At 37.7% G+C, this 20,936-nt stretch overlaps 1 protein-coding gene across 1 annotated transcript in view; it reads right to left on the minus strand.

The window, feature by feature from the left end:
- Nucleotides 1–20,936, minus strand: part of CFAP43 (cilia and flagella associated protein 43) — a 68,613-nt gene continuing 47,677 nt past the window's right edge. Inside the window, exons 25-38 of the mRNA XM_016212202.2 lie at nt 19,397–19,486; nt 19,025–19,105; nt 18,295–18,420; nt 13,687–13,806; nt 11,273–11,380; nt 9,654–9,740; nt 8,855–8,943; nt 6,703–6,916; nt 5,388–5,500; nt 4,249–4,408; nt 3,549–3,713; nt 1,526–1,606; nt 726–879; nt 1–408 (exon numbers count right to left, since the gene is read on the minus strand). Of these exons, the coding sequence (XP_016067688.2) occupies nt 242–408; nt 726–879; nt 1,526–1,606; nt 3,549–3,713; nt 4,249–4,408; nt 5,388–5,500; nt 6,703–6,916; nt 8,855–8,943; nt 9,654–9,740; nt 11,273–11,380; nt 13,687–13,806; nt 18,295–18,420; nt 19,025–19,105; nt 19,397–19,486 (1,755 nt within the window). The 3' untranslated portion in view covers nt 1–241. The remainder of the gene's footprint in view (nt 409–725; nt 880–1,525; nt 1,607–3,548; nt 3,714–4,248; nt 4,409–5,387; nt 5,501–6,702; nt 6,917–8,854; nt 8,944–9,653; nt 9,741–11,272; nt 11,381–13,686; nt 13,807–18,294; nt 18,421–19,024; nt 19,106–19,396; nt 19,487–20,936) is intronic.

A 20,936-nucleotide genomic window follows, 5' to 3' on the forward strand; every position in this document is an offset into this window, starting at 1 on the left:
GAATACTGAGTTAAAATCTTGTTCATTTTTGAAAACAACAACTCATGGTATTTTATACATTTATTTATGCAGGATAAACATTTTTATAATTATTAAGGCTAAAATTAAATAATTTTCTATTAAAAATATGCAACTGAGACGAGACTCTACTTAAATTTCCAGGTATAAAAGAACAAAAAATCATTTTAATCAAATTATTTTTTAAATGATTGATTTGGCCTTGTGCTTTCCACCAGTGTTTTCACATTGGAACAAGGGCAGGAAATGTTTTCATCCTTAATCTTTGAACTTCAGCTTGCAGTACTGAAATCTGTTCGGCTTGTTGTTTGGAAATGTTTGTTAACTTTTGTTGTTCCATCATGTTTTCATATCGTTCTTTGGCAATTTTTTCACAAGTCAATATAGACCCTACCCCAAAAAGTGAAGAAGAAAAGAATCAGTTGAATTATTTTCTATACTTTCAAATATAAAAATAGTATCCAGAATCAATTAACATGTAGAAGGAATGCTGGTAGCTTTATAAGAACTGTACAGATTTCAGTTATACTGATTACTTTTAAAGAAAAGGGTTGGGGGTGGTGGTGGAGGGATTGAACAAAAAAGAGAGGGAGAACTCATAGACATGGACTGCAGGGGTTTAGGTGGGTGGATGGAGGGGATAAAAGGTGATGAAAAACAAATAAAAAAGAATCCTACAGTTGAGTAAAGAAAAAAAAAAAACTTACCCATGGCATTACAGATGTCTTTTCTCTCTGAGACAGCCACCAATTCTTCTCGTAAATTGCAGCTTAGAGTATAATTTGCTACATCTTTTTGATTGCTGTACTTTCCCAGTTTTTTTAGTAGTTTCTTACAGTTTTCCACATTCTTTTTGTGGGTCTGAAATTTTTGTTCCCATGACACCCCACAAAAATAATTTTGAAAAATATATTTTATAAAAACATTATTATTAAAATTTAAGTTTATTATCATCATTGAGCTATCATCACCATATCTCTAGTGCCTAGCATAATGCCTGCACATAGTAGGTACCTAAATTATTTGTTGAAATATGGAATGGTATAATACATTTTAGATAAAATCTTGTATATTTTTTAAAAACTAGAGTTTAAAACACATAGACTTGAGATTACTTTGTTTTCATTTTCTATATGCATTTTCAGTTTTTATAATCAAAACTAAGCATTTGTTGAACGGTTATGAAAAAACAAAACCCTTACAATGCCAAAGAAAGACTATCAACATTTCTATTACACAAATCATAACTTAATGTGAAATAGGAAATTCATTATACACTCAGGTATCTCCCAGGGGGTTAATTCTAATATTAAAAGAAGTGCTTAAGTCTACCAGACTTGTTATGGTTGCAAAGATACTATTCATGGACCTATGATTACATCCTGAATATCAGTAAAGGACTTCAGTTTTGTTGGGTTCTGTTTGAGTTCGTGATTTGGAACACTATTACTTTGTTCAAATGATCGCGACTATTGGCATTATAATGATCAATATCTCTGAGACCTACCTTATCTAAAACAGCAATGGTTTGCTCCATTATTCCAATCTGAATGGCAACCAGACTCTCATAGTTTGGTTCATTTAGGAACTTTGAGAAAAGAAAAAAAACACACCTCATGATATATGTAAAAACATTTTTTTCTATTTCTTTCAATAGATAACTTTATGAAGATTATCTTAGTTTTGTGTTTTTTTTAAAGATTTAAAAATTTATTTTTAGAGAGAGAGAAAGGGAGAGAGAGAGAAACATCGATGTGAGAGTGATACATCCATTGGCTGCCTCCTGCACGCCTCCTACTGGGGATCAAGTTGCAACCCCAGCATGTGACCTGACTGTGAATGATACCAGCCATCTTTTGGTGCACGGGACAATGCCCAACCAACTGAGCCACACCGGCCAGGGCGAAGATTATCTTAGTTTTGAAAGTTATTATTTTCATAAAAACTATACATCTAAGTTAAGATTCACTTTTGTGCTACAATATTTACTTGTATTTAGCCACTGAAATGCTCACTTATATGCTAATAATTACAAATGCCTAGAGTTGATTTTCTCATTCATTTATTTAAGACATTAAATATTTATTGTCTCATTTGAGTCCCACATTAACAGTGTTCCAGTTAAAACACTGAGGGAAATACAAAGATAAATAACATGACCTACCATCAAGAAAAAGAGAACATGTAGAATTAATCAGTTGCCAGAAAATATGTACAGTGGCTGCAAATTCAAAAGTTGAGTTGGGGTGTGGTTTCTCTGGACTTGGGGAAATCAAAAGGCTTTATGAAAGAGGTGGCATTTAAGCTAGACCTTGCAAAATAGATTTGGGATGTGAAAAAAAAAAATGAGGAAAGATATTTTAGGGAGAAGAACTGGTAATGAACAAAGGCACCCAGAATCCTAGATAACTGTAGTCAGCTTGGTTTGACAATACTGATGTATGAGAGGAGCTGGGAATGCATTTGAAAAATTAGGTTGAATGACACTGAACACCCAACCTAAGGATTTCATAATTCATTCGCCAGGTAAGAAGTGGCAGTTTAAAATGTCTGAGCAGAGTAGTAATGCTATTAAAGCTGAATATGAATATTAATCTGACAGCAGTGTATAGATTAGAAAAGAGAAAGAGCCAAGGTCAAAAGGCCAGTTAGGAGATTATTATAAAACAGTCTATATCATTGAAAAGGAAGTTCTGAGCTAGGGTGAAGGCAGTGGGAATAGAGAATGAGGGAATACATAGATAAACCAGGTAAGACATGGAAGGCAAGGCAAAGAGAGAAATCAAGGATGACGACAACTTTAAGCCTGAGTGGTGGAAAAGAACAGAAGCAAATTAAGAGGAGTTGCTATTGGGAGGTGTGACATACAGAAATAGAGCGTGAGGGAGGCCAGTGCCAGAGAGCTTGGATTGGAATTGGAATCCAGAGAACTTGGATTAGTCTTTTAAAAGTAATCATTGACGTTAAATAAATAGAGAACATCAAAGGAGAGGGCATGGAAAGAAACAAGCAGAGCTAAGGGCAGAGTCTTAAAAAATAGGTATATTGATCAATGACTCTTTTATCATTGATGTTTCTCTCTCTTCCCCTCTCTTCCTCTCTCTGAAATCAATAAAGATATATTTTTTAAAAAGTATATTTAAGAGTTAGAAGCAAAAGAGAAATCAGTAAAAGAGGCAGAGTGGTTTGGCATGTTGGGAGCAAAAAAGGAGAAAACGGGTGGTAAACGCTAAAGGAATGAACCATCAAAATGGTCAGATGCTATAGGGAGTTGAAGGGTGGCGATGACTGGGAAAGTGACCACTGGATTTGACAATGATAGAACTGTACAACTGAATGGATCACAAAGAACCCAAGGCAGCAAATATGAGTTACTGGAAGAAAAAGACAGAGTTTATAAGCACACTATGAAATACTCCTGGCTTAGAATATGCTTGATATCACAAAGGCTTCTTATTAAATACTGGTTGAATGAATAAATGCATTAATGAATGAAATTAAAATTATATAGTGGGACAGGGAGAACCTACCTTCTGACGTTCCCTTGAAAAAAAAAGCATCTGAATATCCCAAGCCTTCTGATTTAGATCTTCCATTTCCATCTCCATTTTCTTATGCTCCCACTCAATGTGAAATATTCCTTTGTGGATATCTTTGCTTTCCATCATGCTAGCAACTTTCTTTTGTCCTTGAGTCTTAAAAAGAAAGGTACATTCTGATATTCATATAATATGATTCTGCACAAAGAATAGAGAGTATTTGAAGCTGAATTCTATGATTAGAAAACACTTGGACCACAGAGATAATTTTATCTGCTTAAAAATATAGCATATATGAAAAAATCACTTCTTGGGCAAAATCTGATCACTATAAAGCATGATAGTTACTAAACAGAAGGAATTATAAGATAAATTTAAATGGCATAGCCAATTTATATGCCAATGATTAGGGAGACCAATCACCAATCTTCCAATCTTCATATATTTGCAGCCGGGCTCTCTGCCCTGCTTCCTGATGCTATAGATAAACTGTTGAAAACAAGATAGACAGTCTCAAAGGCAGAACATTACATGACGGGAAACAAAGATTTTTAAACAATGGAGTAGGCGTCATGTCAGAAACCCTGTAAGCCAGAAGAAAATGAACATATTTGTCATGAAAATGGGAGAATAAAAAAAATGTTTGATACAGCAGGTAATATGGTTTTTTCTCTTTAAAAATGATAATTACCCGAATCACAGCATTCAGGTCTTCAATTATGCTCTTGTTGATGAGAATTGCATCAGAATACTCCAGCAATAACTGGAAATTCTCTAGTTCTACTTGTCCTTGTTTAAGGAGAATTTGGATTGTCAAATTCAACTGGAATTTTGCTTTCTCTTCCTGTAATCTAAAGTGAAAAAGACTTCAAAGGAGGTAGTTGTACTATACTTATACTTCAGATTTCACCTATTACCTGAGAATATCCAAACTTAAATTTCCTTCAGCTGAAGGAAAACATGCTGGAAATTAATGTGGAAAATATTTTCCTAATGATGAGTTTTCTTAGAGGTCTCCATGATACCTCTTCTAACGGATATGGAATCACACTTGGGCTGCTCAAAGAATGGTAGGGACAGAAATACATTCATAAAGTTTCACTTTATGATTATAAAAGATTAATATAACTGTGATCATAAGTGAAAGAAAATAGAGATGCTGCCAAATAACAAATCTATTGAAGTTCTGACGATATATTGACTTCTGATATTATATTAACAATGTTTAATCTATATGCTACTTATCAAATCTATTTCTAGGTAATTCTTGTTTCTCCTTACAACCTACATCTATAAATGATGTATAATGTTAAATTTGGGGACATCAGGGAAGTATTTATCAGTATGGCTGTAAATATAGCCAAAAGTAAAGCAGGAACAAAACAGTATCCCCATCACTCAGCAAAATACAGCAAGCTCCCCTAAAGAAAAAGATATTCGCTGGTTAGGTGTGTAAATGGAAAATTCATGAATATCTGCTCAATTTTACACACAGTTGTTTGTGTGGCTTGAGCCCAAAATTACTCATTAGCAGAAACAAATTATTTGTATTTTTATGTGGAAGGAGCAGATGAAAAAATACTAAGATTTTTACAAAAGCTACTTATTTGTTATAATAGAAATGGAACATGTAGGCAAGTTCTATTCTGAAATAAGGTGCTTTGTAACAAAATGCACTTTTTCACAAAGAAATCCTAAAGCCCAAGGAGACAGATAAGTCTCTACCAGCCGTAAGACAGAGGTAGGCATTCTTGCCCCAGGATAACACAAACTAACTTAGCCCTAGCTTAGACTTTAACTAAATGAACATGAAGAGAAGGTTCAGTTTACAGAATGAGTTCATGGGACACTTTTTCAATTTCCTGCTGCATCTTCTCGTCTTCATCAACTCTCCTCCGGAGGAAAGCCATCATCTCCACTAAGCCGGCTGCTTTCTGCTTCACCTGACGGAACCAAGCCACAAACATCTCAGAACACATGGAGCTTTATAATGAAAGCAAACACACCTTAAAGAACTTCAGGAAACATACATCTCTTAACTTTGTTACAAAACCTTAACAACCCCATCTTTCTAAGAGACTAATAAAAATTTAAATCCCTGCCATTATGTAATAATACAAGATTTCTAAAACTTACATGGTACATCCCATGAATAATTAGAAAAGTCTCAAATATGCTTCTTGCTGAAAATCAAATATGCAAGCAACTAGAATTCTCTTATGTCTTATTTTAAAATTTGTTCTCATCACCTTAGATAAAATTATAAAATCATAGATACTTTATAAAAACTATGCCAACCTGATGTCTGTGGCACTGAATTTAGGGAATTTGGGGGAGGGAAGGTAGGAGGTGGTCAAGAAGCAACAAGAGGAAGGATTCTCTTTCCAATTAAAACACACTCTCAACTTGTTACCCGTTGCTATATTTAAAAAAATATTCTACCTAAACTATAAAGTTATTTCTGGTGAAATATAATTCTAATCTATTATATTAGAGGTATATAAATATATATATCTATATTTATATATAAATATAAATATCTCTGCAAAAAGAGAACGGAATACTCAAGATCAAGGCAGAGAGAAGAGAAGCTATGTCCATGGCAGTGGTATCTGAAATATAATATGAGCCATAAATGCATGCCACATATGTAATTTTAAATTCTGTAGTAGCCACATTATAAAAAATGCAATTAAACAGGTAAAATTAATTTTACTAATATATTTTATTAAACACAATATATCCAAAACATTATCATTTCAACCTGTAATAAATGTAAAAATATTGAGACATTTTCTGTTATTTTTAAAATTATTTTAAGTCTTCTAAATCTGTGTGTATTTTCCGCCTACAGCATGTCTCAATTAGGACTAGCCATATTTATTCCAAGTAAACAACAGCCACATGTAGGAGTGACCGCCATTTTGGACAGTGGGGGTCTACACAGGTACAGACCTACACTGAGCCCTCAGAAACACTAAGGTTAATGTTTTACTTCATCATTATCCTTATTAATATTATTAACTACTACCCTAGCAGGAAAACCTAAATAATTGGGTTTTCTGGAAGTACCGACCACCATAAACTATGTATTTTACATTAGTACACTAAACAAAATGAAATGAAATAAAATATTGTTATATACTTTTTGCTCGTTTTCCACTTTCATTCGTCTGGTCATACAGAAATGACTCCAGACCAAGGGATCTAGGCCTTCTGGAATGTTATTAATACCGTCCAAGTCATCCATGGCTTTCATTAACTGGGCAAAGGCATCTTTATTTAACTTCCCAGATCCTGGTCGCTCTCCAAAAGGCACAAGACTGGTCGCATCTGACTGTATTTTTGGTTTGTGAGTCCTGGTGTAATCAACAAAAGCCCATCAACCTTTCACATTCTCACACATACAACAACAACAAAATCAATGTTAAATAATATGACCACTAGCACTGGTATGACATTGCATGACACTTTCCTTTGGCACTTGAAGGTGGGTGAGTGGATTATTCCAAAGAGAAAAGCGCTCACTTTAACCTGTTTCCATATTCTCTGGATCCCCAGGCATGACCTTGGCTAAACTATAAGTGCTCCCTAACTGTTGTCAGCACTGGCAAATTTACCTGGATTAGAAAATGTCTCCCTTCTTGAAGGAGAGAGAACAAGTTTCCTGGACAAGCCAAATCCACAGGAGTTCATTACCATTAAAGCAACTTTAAAGGATCTTCTTTAAGCAGTAAAGAAAAGGCCATCACCAGAAATAAGGAAATATGAGAATTGAAAAAACACACTATTCTGTGTCTTGTAAACTGGCAGGTAAATGCCAAGAGAGGAGTGGATGTTCCCTTGTTCTGTCCCATATCCTCTGCGGGTATCCTTTTTCAGATTCATACACGATTTGAGAAGTGCTTCTTTTTACCTACATGAATAGATTGGTTTGTTTCCCTGGGCTGTGGCTGGGAAGGGAATTCCCTATCAAATGCTTTCCAATACACCATGACGTTACTATTGTTACTCTCATTCTCTAGATAAGGAAGGTGAGGCTCTGAGAGAAGTTACTGGTCCAAGGTAACAGTCTGATGGTGAAGTTAGGATTTAAGGCTAATTCTGTTTAGCAATAAAACTTATGTTGCCCGGCCGGGCGTGGGCTCAGCGGGTAGGCATGGACCTATGACGCAGGAGACTGCGGTTTGATTCCCGGTCAGGGCACATGCCCCAGTTGAGGGCTCGGCCCCCAGTAGGGGGCATGCAGGAGGCAGCCGATTAAGGACTCTCTCATCATTGATGTTTCTCTCTCTCTTTCTTCCTCTCTCTGAAATCAATAAAGATATAAAAAACAAAAACAAAAAACTTATGCTTTTCCCACTGCTGCCTCCCAATATATGAGAGGTGTCTCTACTTTCTTTCTTTATTACAACTCATTACTTTAAAAATAGGGAAATCAAGATATGAGGCATGTGCTAAGCTGAGTTCTTTAGGTTGCATGTAACCTGTCAAAGATGAGAGAATGAGTTTGTATCTCAGACATGAATGAGCCTATATCTTTGTGACAAACTCCTGATTTCTAGATTACATTAGAAAATTATGGAAATATGAATTTATAAAAATTTGGAAATATTCAGGAATGCTATTCTAATGCTATTCTCAGTATAAAAATAAAATATTTTAGAACTCTTTTGATAATGGTTATTTTCAAGCACTTGTACTGGCATTTTTTGAACTTTGTGTTGAACACAATCACATGAGATGGTCTGAAAAGAAAGAAATTTGTGGTCAAATAAGTTTGGAAAACACCTCTTACTCTACTTCTTGTACTTAGACATCCAAAAGCCAAAAATAGGTTCTGAGAAGTTCTTGTAAAGAAAATTGTTTAACTTTTATTTTTTAACCCAGTGTTTCCCCGAATTTATTTTGTCCTGGAAGCCTTATGTACTTCCAATTCATACCACAAGAGACTCATATTTGCTGGAACACATCTTAGGAAAAAGTGTTTATAAATCTGTATATTGTCTATGACTTAAGAGGAACTACTTTCTTGTATAAAATAGAACCTGTAATTTCACTATGCTTACCTACTTAACTATTTTTAAATAATGAAAAGAAATTCTTCTTCATTGCCTACCTTAAGATATAAGAATTATCTAAAAAACCCTGAGTTATGATCAAGACACTTGAACATTTTCATGTAAAAGATGTTAGACTGAATATTTCCATCTAATTGGGAGAAAAAGTTGAAATCTAATAACATTCCTATTTATTTACAGACTTTTCCTCAGACATTATAGCAAAGGAGAACAAACCTTGGTCGGCGTTTAAAAAGTTTGTAGAGTATATCCACCTGATGACTGGGAATTTCAGAAAATTCCTTTTTAAAGCTGCGATCCAGAACCTAAGCACAAACAGATCATTGCCAGGATTGCAATTGTTTCAGAAACATTTTATTTGTTGACAATATCCTTTAAAATATAGGGCTGTATCACTTTGATTTTAAAAATCTATGAAAATTTGGTTTATAAAGTAAACTTGTTAGGGAGTGACCACTCACTGTGCAAGGATTTCACAAAGATTTATTTTGAGTAGAAAGCACATCAGTGAATTAAAAATACTATTTCATATAAGAGGGCTTAGAAATCATTCAGAACTGAAGTTTTATAAAATAATATTTATCTGTAAAACACGCCAGGTACTCTAATCTATTCTTATTCTGTTCGATTCTGTTCTGTTCCATTCCATCTTTCTTTATGTACTTTTCTATTCTACTAATTTCCATTATAAAACTGCTGATCATGGTCTACCAAATTGATATCATAACCAACTCATGGGGCCTGCAGCCTGAAGTTTGAAAAGCCCTAAAGTCTAGATGATCTCTCTCATTTTTGTGCAAGAGAAAACTTAAACCAGAGAAGTTTACAAAAATTTACTTTACACAGTGACTTTCAGAAATACATAATGGCATAGAATGAAGTTAACTCATAAGTGAGAACTATAGTAGGAGAAAAATTTACGAGGAAATCAAATAATATTCCTTTTAATCTTCCCTCAAATCCAGGCAGCAGCAACTCTACTGCATTGGTGAGTGGGTAAGACCATGGCCCTCACCTTGTCTTCTGCCAGTAAGTTGTCATAGTTTTCCTTGTATACATCAAGGTCTTCTTTAGATTTCTGGATGGCCTCTGAAGTCTGGCTCTACAAAAACATTAGGAATAGCCAGCTGTAAACGAATATTTTTCAGAATAAACAAAAATATTGGAGGTACTAAAAAGAACAAAGAATTTCCTAGTACAAGATAAATGCGTCAGTAGAGTAACCACTGCAGGTAATATTTCTGGAAGAAAGTAAACCAATGGGAGACTCTGAAAGAACAAACATGCACCTGTTTCTGAGTATAGCTAGCTCTGTATGTGAGTGTGGCAGTGACTACAGAGCAGGATACATTCTTGGCTGGGCAGTACAGATGACGAAATCTCACAGGCTTGTGAGTTGCCTGGACCTGGGTTCTGAGAGGCTGAATATATAAAAGGACAATGGCCGGACCACATGTGAAAGTAAAACTCTGACCCACAACCTCTGCAGCAATTGGCCCCACACTATCAAGACTTGGAAAATAACTTTCAGCTTTTTAAATTTTTGCCACCATTTCCAACTGAGGACCAACCAGGGAAAGCCAATATACTCCCCCAACCAATCACATAGGTTGCCGAACTTCTAATTAATTTGCCCCCAGCTTTCTCATGCCAACAACTTCAGATCAGAGGGCACCTCACCTGAAGCCCTCTCTTGTTTTTCATTATAAAGCTTTCCCATCCCCCTGCCTGCCTTTGAGTGTCTGCTGAACACAAATGATGGTTGCTGATTCCCTTACTATACGAAGCTCTGAACAAAGAGTCTGCTTATTCTCATGTGGACAGTCTTTGTTAATTTTCACAGTTACAGTTCCTGCTATATTACATACTAGTGGGTGACTTAGGCATGTTACCAGTCTCTCTGAGATGGTCTCCACATCTGTGAGGAACGCCAATACCCTGCAGGGTTATGAGTAGGGTTGTATTTAGAAGGTACTTGGCATATGCTGCTTAACAAACTCTTAGCAAAAAGTAAGTACATATGTCATATATGATACTTTAAATCATTCATTCATAACTGCCTTTTATTAATATTACCAATAAAAGCTGATGCATTATGAAAATTATGTGATAAGCATTTTTCTTCCATTGTCTCTTTAATCAAACATATCTATTCATGCTCCTACTTATTAGAGTTTTTCAGAAAAAGACAGCTTTTTATTCTATAAGCTAACCCACTGCTTATGTGATTAGTAAAACTTAGGGTGTCAAATGGTCTAGAGAGAACAATATTCCCTTGCAAATAGCTTAAAAGGCTATATGTCTTGCCCAAGTCCCACTGTCAGGCATTGGTTAAAAGCAGGTCTTTTCAACCATGAAGCTATATGGCCTCATTTTATAAACCATATGTCATATGAAAGGCGTATGTTTCTTTTGACTAAATGATTACAAGTGTAGAATCACATAACTTTACTAACAAATTGGAGTGGGTGCTTTCACCTCAACCGGGAGCAAAGTCCCAGACAGGGAGCCATGGAATGCACACAGCTGAGTAGGAATATGGGAGGGAGGAAGGGCCTAGGCATGTGTGCTCTTGTTAACAAGGAGCACATCTATCAAAAAGTGCTGTACTCAGGTATCAGATACTATACTTACTTTCTCCTCCTGCTTCCTTGTAAGATAGTTGTTTAGGAATGTTTCTCTACAGCTTATTTCTTCATCCAACAGCAAAGAAAAAACAAGGTTATTTATTTTCAATTCCTCCTGTAGAAATATTTAAAAGGGGGTGGGGGAAATGATCAATACTCCTACCCAAGAAAGAATTTTTCTATTGAGGGCCAGAGACTTGGCACTCATCAAGCAAATTTATGACATACAAGTAAGAGAAATCCTCTTTATAACAAAATGGGAATATAAACTGTTACAGTAACTACTCAGTTGTTTTACGCTTTTCATCGTAAGATAAAACATGTATATAGAAAAAAAGTAAAACAAATGTGGAGTTTAATGAAGTATAATAAAGGCAAACACCCTTGTAGTCACCATCTAGTTCAAGAAACAGAACTGTGCCACTGCCCAAAGCCCCTTCCATGTGTCCCCATCATAATCTCAACCCCAATAGTAACCACTGTCCTGACTTACAGTAATCAGTTTCTTGAGTTTCCTTACAGTTTTATTACCAAAGTATGTATCTCTAAGCACTATAATATAACTTGTCCATTAAAAATTTGTGACATTTTAACCCCTATGCTCATAGCAGCGCAATTTACAATAGCTAAGATCTGGAAACAGCCCAAGTGCCCATCAGTAGATGAGTGGATAAAAAAGCTGTGGGACACTTAGGCCATGGAATATTATGTAGCTGTAAAGAAGAAGGATCTCATACCCTTTGGGACAGTATGGATGGACCTGGAGGCAACCACTAATTAACTTTCTGTCTCTATGGATTTGCCTATTTCAGACATTTCATATAAGTGGAATTATTCAATATGTGGCCTTGGGTGTCTGGCTTCTTTCACTTAGCACGTTTTTAAGGTTCATCCATGTTGTAGTATGTATTACTTTTTATTGCTGAATAATATTCTACTATATGGATAAACCATATTTTATTTACCCATTTATAATTGTTGAACATTTGGATTATTTTTACTTTTTGGCCATTATGACTGCTACTCTTATGACTAATGCTGGGATATTCATTTCCAATCTTCCCCCCACCTAACTATCATATACATACACTCCCTTCCGGCCAGGCCAGTCATTATGTTTTATCTATGGTCATGTGTGCTGAGGAGTGACCCATCTCCCATGGCTACAGGTCTTGCTGGGTCCTGGTAACAACTCCCTCCCCTTGCCTCTTTAGCTCTAGAGAGGATATTGGTTTCCCATTGTTTCTAGTCTCCGTGTGTTTCACCATTCCGTGCTGTTTCCCTTAACCCTGCCTATACCTTAGTAAAGAGTCCCTGCATTAAACTCTCTTAAATGAAACCCTTTCAGTATACCATTCCTGTAGGGATGCTGAGGATACAGACATCCTCCTGAAGGTTCCTTTAACTACCCTCATCTTTTTTGATTGGTCCCCTTACTTTGGTGAGGCACATCTTCCAACAGCTCCCTGAGAATTAGCTCTCAGGACTTAATATAGATTAAGGCCATTAGTGTGTGTAAATTTTTAAGACCTTGCATTTCTCAAAATATTCTTCTCTTACTCAGTTGATAGTTTGGCAAGGTATAAAATCCAATGTTAGGAATAATTTTCCCTCAGAATTTAAAGGCTTCACTCCTTGGTCTTCTTGTTTCTAGTCATTGCACATTTCATTTATATTCTTACTGCTGAATCAAATTAAGCCAGATTTTCCATATGATCTTTTGGGCATGTGGATCATTCATTCATTTAACATACAGGTGAGCCCAGCCCTTTGCTAGTTGCTGGAGGTACAGGGATGAACAAGACAGACTCTACCCTCATGGAGCTTAAAGTCTTGGCAGCATCAAAAAGTAACCTCACATAAATTAAAATTCAATTGTAGTAAGTGATAGGAAGCAAAAGAACAAAGTATAAAGTACGAAGATCTAACCTAGTTTGAGGAACTGGCTTTTAAGCTGAGACCCGAAAGATAAACAGATACAGGCCAGGATGCAAAGAAGTTGGCAGAGAATATTACTAGCAGAGTTAGGAGGAAGAACAAACTAGTGTGTTCAAGGCACCAGAGGCGGGTGTGTGGCAAGTGATGGGGAGTCAGGGCCAGAGCTCACAGGATCTTGGTGCCAGAAAGGGTGCTGGTCAGTATCCCAAGAACACTGAGAGGACCTGGAAACTTCTTTTTTTATATATATATATATCTTTTATTGATTTCAGAGAGAGGAAAGGAGAGGGAGAAAGAGAGAGAGAAACATCAATGATGAGAGAGTCATTGATTGAGCCCAAAACCGGGCATGTGCCCTGACGGGGAATCGAACCCAGATTGCCTGGATCCTAGGTCGACGCTCAACCACTGAGTCAGGCCCGGCCAGGCCAGGACCTGGAAACTTCTTAAAACAGAAAGTTATATAGGTAAACTTTTATTTACCTGGCTGACAACCATTTCTGCCTTCACTCTTCTTTCAAAGAGTCTTTTCAAATATTCATCAAAATTCTGTGTGCTTTCTTGAATTGAATTTTGAATTTTCTTCAGTTCTGCTTCTAAGGACTGAAAAGAAGTCAACAGCAAAGTTAAGGTTTAGGAACATCAAATGTGCCTAGGCAGCAGTCACATTTTGCCATAAGGCAGGGGCAGGTGGTGGGGAAGTCTTGTGAGGTGTTCTGGGCCCTCTGACCCTCTTCAATCAGAGATGTTGCACCTGCATTTTTAAAAATATATCATGAGTCTGAGAGTTTTGCTTTAAAAAGATTACACTGAAAAAAAAGTTAAAAATTCATCGCTCATTACTAATGACGTAATTGGTAGTAGGCCTAGTAAAACAAATCGCAGTACGTCTTTCCAGAAAATTCTGACTCTATATATAGGACAGAAATTTCCAGGCTCACAATTGGGAAATGTAGTAGCATTGTTAAGAGGCTCTCAAAGACCTAATAAAGATTAAGGCCATTAGAGTGAAACCAGTATTTTTTTCTTTACCCACTGCAGGTACAGGTGCAGGTGCAGAGGTGGCCAAGTACTGGGCTTAATCAAGGCTGGGTTTTACCAGGTGGAGTAAGATCAGGGAGCAGGGAGGTCAGGATGTGGGCAGTGCACTATCTTACAGTGCAAGACCACGGAGTAAATGCCACCCCTTATTTATATTCCCTAACTCCTTGAAATCTTTACTGCATTCAAAACTGCTCATTTTGGCTTTCAGGTGAATACTATCTTAGGATAAAATGCAAGGGCACTGTTAGAGGACTACAGTGAATAAAAACAGGAAAACAGGACAGGTTAACAACAGGTTCAAGGGAATTGTTCATGAGACCCAGCCACTATAAAGCTGGCAAACTGTCCTGCCTCAAATGATGTTATGATTTTACTTTCTCCAAATAAATATTATTTATTTGGTTGTATACCATCAGCTTTTTAAAAAAATCTTTATTGTTGGAAGTATTACAGATATCTCCTTTTTCCCCCATTGATCCCCTCCACCCCACATCTGAACCTCTCCCCCCCCCCCCCAGGCCTTCACCACACTACTGTCTGTGTCCATGGGTTATGGATATATGCATATAAGTTCTTTTATTAATCTCTCCCCACCTACTCCCCCACCCTTGCCTTCCCACTGAGATTCATCAGTCTGTTTCATGCTTCTATGTCTCTGGATCTGTTTTGTTCCTCAGTCTATTTTGTTTATTAGATTCCACATATGAGTGAGTTCATGTAAAACTTAATCAGAGAGAATCAGAAAACCTGAATAGGCTAATAACAACTGATGAAATTGAAGTAGTAAAAAGAAAACTCCCAGCAAACAAAAGCCCTGGTCTGGATGGCTTCACAGGGGAGCTTTCTAATTCATTAAGTTGTAGGGTTAGATAGTTTACTAAAAATTTTTCTTGCTTTTTGAGGTAGGCCTGTAGTGCTATGAACTTCCCTCTTAGGACTGCTTTTGAAGTGTCCCATATATTTTGGGTTGTTGTGTGTTCATTTTCATTTGTTTCCAGGAAGTTTTTTATTTCTTTCTTGGTTGTATTGGTAACCCATTCATTGTTTAATAACATGCTATTTAGCCTCCATGTGTTTGAACGTTTTTGAGTGCTTTTACTGTAGTTGATTTCTAATTTCATGCCATTGTGATCTGAGATGCTTGTATATGATTTCAATCTTCTTGAATTTGTAGAGACTTGTTTTGTGTCCTAACATGTGTCTATCTTTGAGCATGACCCATGTGCACTTGAGAGGAATGTATATTCTGCAGCTTTGGGGTGCAATGTTTTGTAAATATCAATTAAATCCATCTGATCTAGTGTGCCATTTAGAGTCACTGTTTCTGTGTTGACTTCTTGTCTGGAAGATCTGTCCAGTGACGTCAGTGGGTGTTAAAGTCCACAACTATGACTGTATTGCTGTTGATCTCTCCCTTAAAGTCCTTAAGGTTATTATTGATAGATCCTTATTTATTGCTATTTAAATTCTTTATGCCTATGTTTCTCTATTTTTCTTATTACAGCAGTCCCTTTAATACTTCTTGCAATGCTTCTATTTCTACTTCTAATTACATCAGTCCCTTTAATACTTCCTCCAGTGCTGATTTGGTGCTGATAAACTCCTTTAGCCATTTTTGTCTGGGAAGCTCTTTATTTCACCATCTATTTTTGAATGATAGCCTTGCTGCATAGAGTAGTTTTGGTTTCAGATCCTTCTTTTGCATTACCTTGAATACTTCATGCCATTCCCTTCTGGCCTGTAGAGTTTCTGATGAGAAGTTAGCTGACAACCTTATGGGAGCTCCTTTGTAGGTAACAGATTGCTTTTAACTTGCTGCCTTTAATATTCTTTGTCTTGAATTTTTGGCATTTTAATTATGATGTGTCTGGGTGTGGGGCTCTTTGGGTTCTTCTTGCTTGGGACTCTCTGTGCCTCCTGAACTTGTGTGACTTTTTCCTTCACCAGGTTAGGGAAGTTTTCTGCTATTATTTCTTCAAATAGGTTCTCTAACCCTGGCTTACTTTTGACCTCTTCCGGCACTCTCATGATATGAATATTGTTACATTTTATGTTGTCCCACAGCTCCCTTAAACTGTCCTGTTTTTTTGTTTTTTTTTTCTTTTTGGAGCTCTGATTGAGTAATTTTTTCTACCCTGTCTTCTAATTTGCTGACCTGATCCTCAGCTTCCTCTAATCTGCTGTTTATTCCTGCCAATGTGTTCTTTATTTCTGCTATGTCATTCTTCATTTCTGACTGGTCATTTTTCATAGTTTCCATATCTTTTTTCATGCTGTTGAACATCCTTACAATCAGTATTCTAAACTCTATATCTGATTGCAAATCTCCATTTCATTTAGCTCTTTTTCTGGAAACTTCTCTTGTTCTTTCATTTGGGGCTTTTTTGTCTCCCCATTTTGGCTGTCTATTAGGGTTTGTTTCTATGTATTAGGTAGGCCTGCTAGTACCTTTAGTCTTTTTGGATGCTCTCTGGTGCAGGCCAACGTCAGATGCTGTTTGTGACTGGCCTTGAGTAACCTCTTTGGAGCTATCAACAACCCACTGCTTGAGGCCCTGTCTGTTTGGGCTGGTTGTGTTTGGACAGGACCAAGATGCACACTACAGTCTGCTTTCCCAAGGCCCAGGTCCAGAAGCAGATCAGGCAAAGACTCAAAATACTCTGAGGTCTGCCTCTACCTGCAGGCTGATTAATCTGATTCTCTTAATGAGCCTCAGGCTAGAGAAACTCCACAGGGTAGGGTGAGAGGTTTTCTAGCAGGGTGGGGCAACTGCTTCCCCCTCAGGCAAAAGCTTCTTGGAAGGTAAATGTCTGCCTGAGAAAGATGTCCTCTGCAGTATGGGAGAATGACTTGGCACAGGAATCCAGAGGGGTGCCCTCTGAGCTCTATCTCCAGAGCCCACAACCCTAGACTCTTCTCACACAGTTCCAGTCCACTCTGCCTTCCCTCTGCTGGAGCCTAAAGTGAGTGGCTGCACACGAAGCTTTGTGCATTGGATCTTTAAGAGAGTGCCTGCATTTCCAGCCATCTCTCCTTGGCAGACAGAATCCCGGCTGCTTTTCACAGCCAGATGTTATGTGGGCACCTTTCTCAGTTCTGGTGCTCTTGGCTGGGAAGCCCAGCCTGGGGTTTAGGCCCCAGAATCCTCAGTGGGAACCCCCCACAGCTGAGATATCCCTCCTGACCTTCAGATGCTGCCTGTGAGAACCCAGCCAGCCCTCTCACGCCTCTGCACTTCCTACCAGTCTCTATATGGTCTCCACTTTTACTCCTTGGTTATGAGGGTGCTCTCCAGCTCTTCTTTACTTGCAATTGATTATTCAGGATGGTTTTTCTGTATTTTAGTTGTAATTCCAGTTTGGTCTTGGGAAAGGGTCAGTGTAGCTTCCACTCAGTCCACTGCCATCTTCAGTCTCCTCATTTGTTGACTCTTATATGTGCTCTGATGGGGTATCAAACTCACAACCTTGGCCTACCGGGATGACAGTCTAACCAACTGTCCTCACCGTCAGCTTTTATATCTCCATTATTATTGTAAGCAATTTTAACATGGGAATGTTTCTTTGTGATGGAAAGAGATAAAAGTAGAACTGCATTGCAAAAATCTGAAACTGATTGTGTCATTCTTCCCTTAAGTCCTTTCCTTGAGATTAAGAACAAATCCAGCAAGAGTATTACAGAACTCCAACAGATGTACATGACATAGGGCAGTGCCTTGAACGTACTATCATAGGTGTTCATTATAAGAATGAACATTTGAAGAATGAATGGAGAACCAAATTAATTGTAATGATGTGGGAAATGTTGAAATCAATAAGAACTTAAAAAAAAAATCTCACTGAAATGCATTCTTTTTGTTTTTAATTGTTCTAACTCTTTAACTTTATTTCCACCTACTTTCCCAAATTCTCTTGAAAATATCAGTTGAAACACTATCCTTAAACTACTAAAGACACTTAATGAGAAAATCAAGAGCACTTAATTTGAAAATATATTGAAACGAAACCCTGGATATGGTGGGGTATATTAATTCTTTGCACTTCTGACCTTTCTATACTTATCTTTTTCTTCATTTAACTCCTTGACTTTTTTCTCATAGTCTTTGAATTGTTTTCTTTCCTCTTCAGTCCATACAGCATCAGGTTTTGCCATGAAAGCAGGCTGAGGGATCACCTAAAGATATAAAAGAAAGAATATACTGTAGCTCAAACCTACATGCAGCAGTACAATAAAAGTTCAGGGTTATCATTACAATTAAAAATGAGAGCCCTTTAACATGGTATGGTTCTTTACATTGGCTAGACAAAGACCTTGACACTTTGACCAAAATATAAGAAAAAAATGTTACAACTGTTTTTTCTGTAACTTAAGTGAGGTTGGGCAGTTTGGGATGTACCCAGACTCTTAGGTGACAGGTTTGGAGGTGTGTGTTGATATCTTCATAGCTAGAACTACACCTGAGCACCAGGGACATCTACGTCAGGTATTAAGGGGAATGTTTCTCGGGAGAGTAACAGGTGCAGCGTTATCTCTGTTTTTGGTGGACACCAAAACCACTATGGTTGCTTGTCTTTGTTTGCTTTTTGTCAGATGGAAAGGCAAGTCTGAGGTTTTCAATTTCTTATTTGCCTGATGTGGTATGTTTAAAAGGTGCTGGATGTTGTATATTTGTTGCTGTAGAATTTAAAAACTCAGATTCATATAGATAAAAATGTTCAAATTTAAGCAGCTCTCTTCACCCCATTCCACCTTTCATAAAGATGTCTGGGAAGCTCACCATTCTCAAAATGTCTTCCTTCCTGACTTCCAGGACTCCCCCCATCATGTCCATCAGGGCTCGGTTTCTGGTGTTCATAGCCTGGGAAAGAGTCAGGGTTAGCAAGGGTAGCTGACCCAGAGATTGGACACTCTGATGGCACCATGGGCAGGCCCCCCCCTCTATTTTAGGATGACTGGGTTTAGGATGGGGAGGGTGAGCAGTGGCATGGATGGGAGATGAGAAGGAGGCCACTGAGATTCCAGTGACCTCTGACCATACAAATGCACTGATGTGAACTCTATAGAGTTCAAGTACAAGACTATTAAATCAAATTAGGGACAGGTATCCCTAAAGGAAAGAGGATCTTATGTGCTGAGCAAAACTGCATACCTGTGCCTGAAGCCATTGCTCCATTTTTGGGGCTGCAATCAATTCTGTTTTGGCTTTTTTCCATGGAGGGACATGTATTGGAGCTGTAATCTGAAAGGAAAAAATACAGTTTCCTGCTGTTATTCTTACAAAATTCAACCAAGCTTTTCTTCCACACACTGAGAGGAAGTTAGAAACTATCAAGGGGATAAAGGGCATATCCAGATTTTACAACCAATTTCCTATATTTGGAATGAAGATAAGGTCTAAAATGAGAAGGTTGAAAAAGTAGTTATTTCTCTATTAGCTCTCTAAATCCCTCTCTGTCACTAAAGAAATTATAACAGAGGGCCAGATTTAGATGGGAAGAGAAGGGGTCCAAAGAAATGTCATCTAAGCCAAATCCTACAGGATGGAGGTCAAAGCTTGGGACATTCAAGGAACTGTGAGAATGCATGCATGACCAGAACAGAGCAAGGCAGTGGGAGCAGCTGGAGTGAAGGGGGGCCCAGGGGGCCAGTCAGAAAGGGGCTTGTGGGTGTTATCCAGAGTGAAATGACAGCCACAGCAGGGGTTGAGCAGGTGAGGGACAATATGTTTGGTTTATATGGTCGCTTTCCTAAATGTAGAAGGATTGGCATCTGAGAGAAATCAAGTGGATGGGGTTAGTTATGCAGAGACAAAGTGACTGCCCAGAGCAGGACCTTGGTGAGAACAGCAGAGTGGGGTCCTTGCGTCTTAGGTCACATGGCAAGAGTCTGGTTCTGGAAGAACTGACTTCCTTTAAACAAGTAAAATATAGTGTAGAGGTTCAGAGAAAGTACTCTGAAGTACGATGATTGTATTCAAACCCCAACTCTGTTACTTACTACCTTCGTAACTGTGGTCAAGCTACTTAACCTCTGTGCCTCAGTCTCCTCTTCTGTAAAACGGAGGTAATATTAGTTAGTACCTATTTTATAAAGTCTTGTGATGATAAGTTAGTCTCAATCTATCTAGGGCACTTAGAACAGTGCCTAGCTTTTAACCAGGGCTGTATAAGTGTTTGCTGTTACTTTTAAGCAACACTGTTACCTTTTGCCCCAAAGTAATGTAGCTGGTTTCATGTGAGCAAGGGGTTTTCTTTGAGTATTCTCTAGCAATTTTTACTTTTTTAGAAATGAAATATGGTTATATTTTAATTATTTTCTTTAAGCATTTACTTGTTAACCGCCTCTGTGTCAAACACCTTTTAAGAAGGCTGTCCAGCAAGACCCCTTTTTCTGAGACCCACGCTACCCTAATGACCTACCTAACTACTGGAGCTCTGTCAGCCTCCCTCCCACGATGTGACCTAACCTCCCTGTGTTCAGGCACTGGATCCAAACTGCGCCAAGGAGTCCCTTCCCAGGTAAATCTGGAATTAGGACTAAGAAATTCTGGTTCAGACCAGCTGTTCTCTTGAATGTAGGAGATATAAAATAGAAACTGCTAGAGGAAACTGAAATGCAGAGAGAAGTGAGCTAAGAGATGAAGACTTCCAGACTCCCCACAAGACTCCAGTCTGAGGTTCCTGCTTCAT

The sequence above is a fragment of the Miniopterus natalensis genome, chromosome 14, assembly GCF_054644295.1.
Source record: "Miniopterus natalensis isolate mMinNat1 chromosome 14, mMinNat1.hap1, whole genome shotgun sequence".
In the NCBI taxonomy this organism is placed as follows: Eukaryota; Metazoa; Chordata; class Mammalia; order Chiroptera; family Miniopteridae; genus Miniopterus; species Miniopterus natalensis.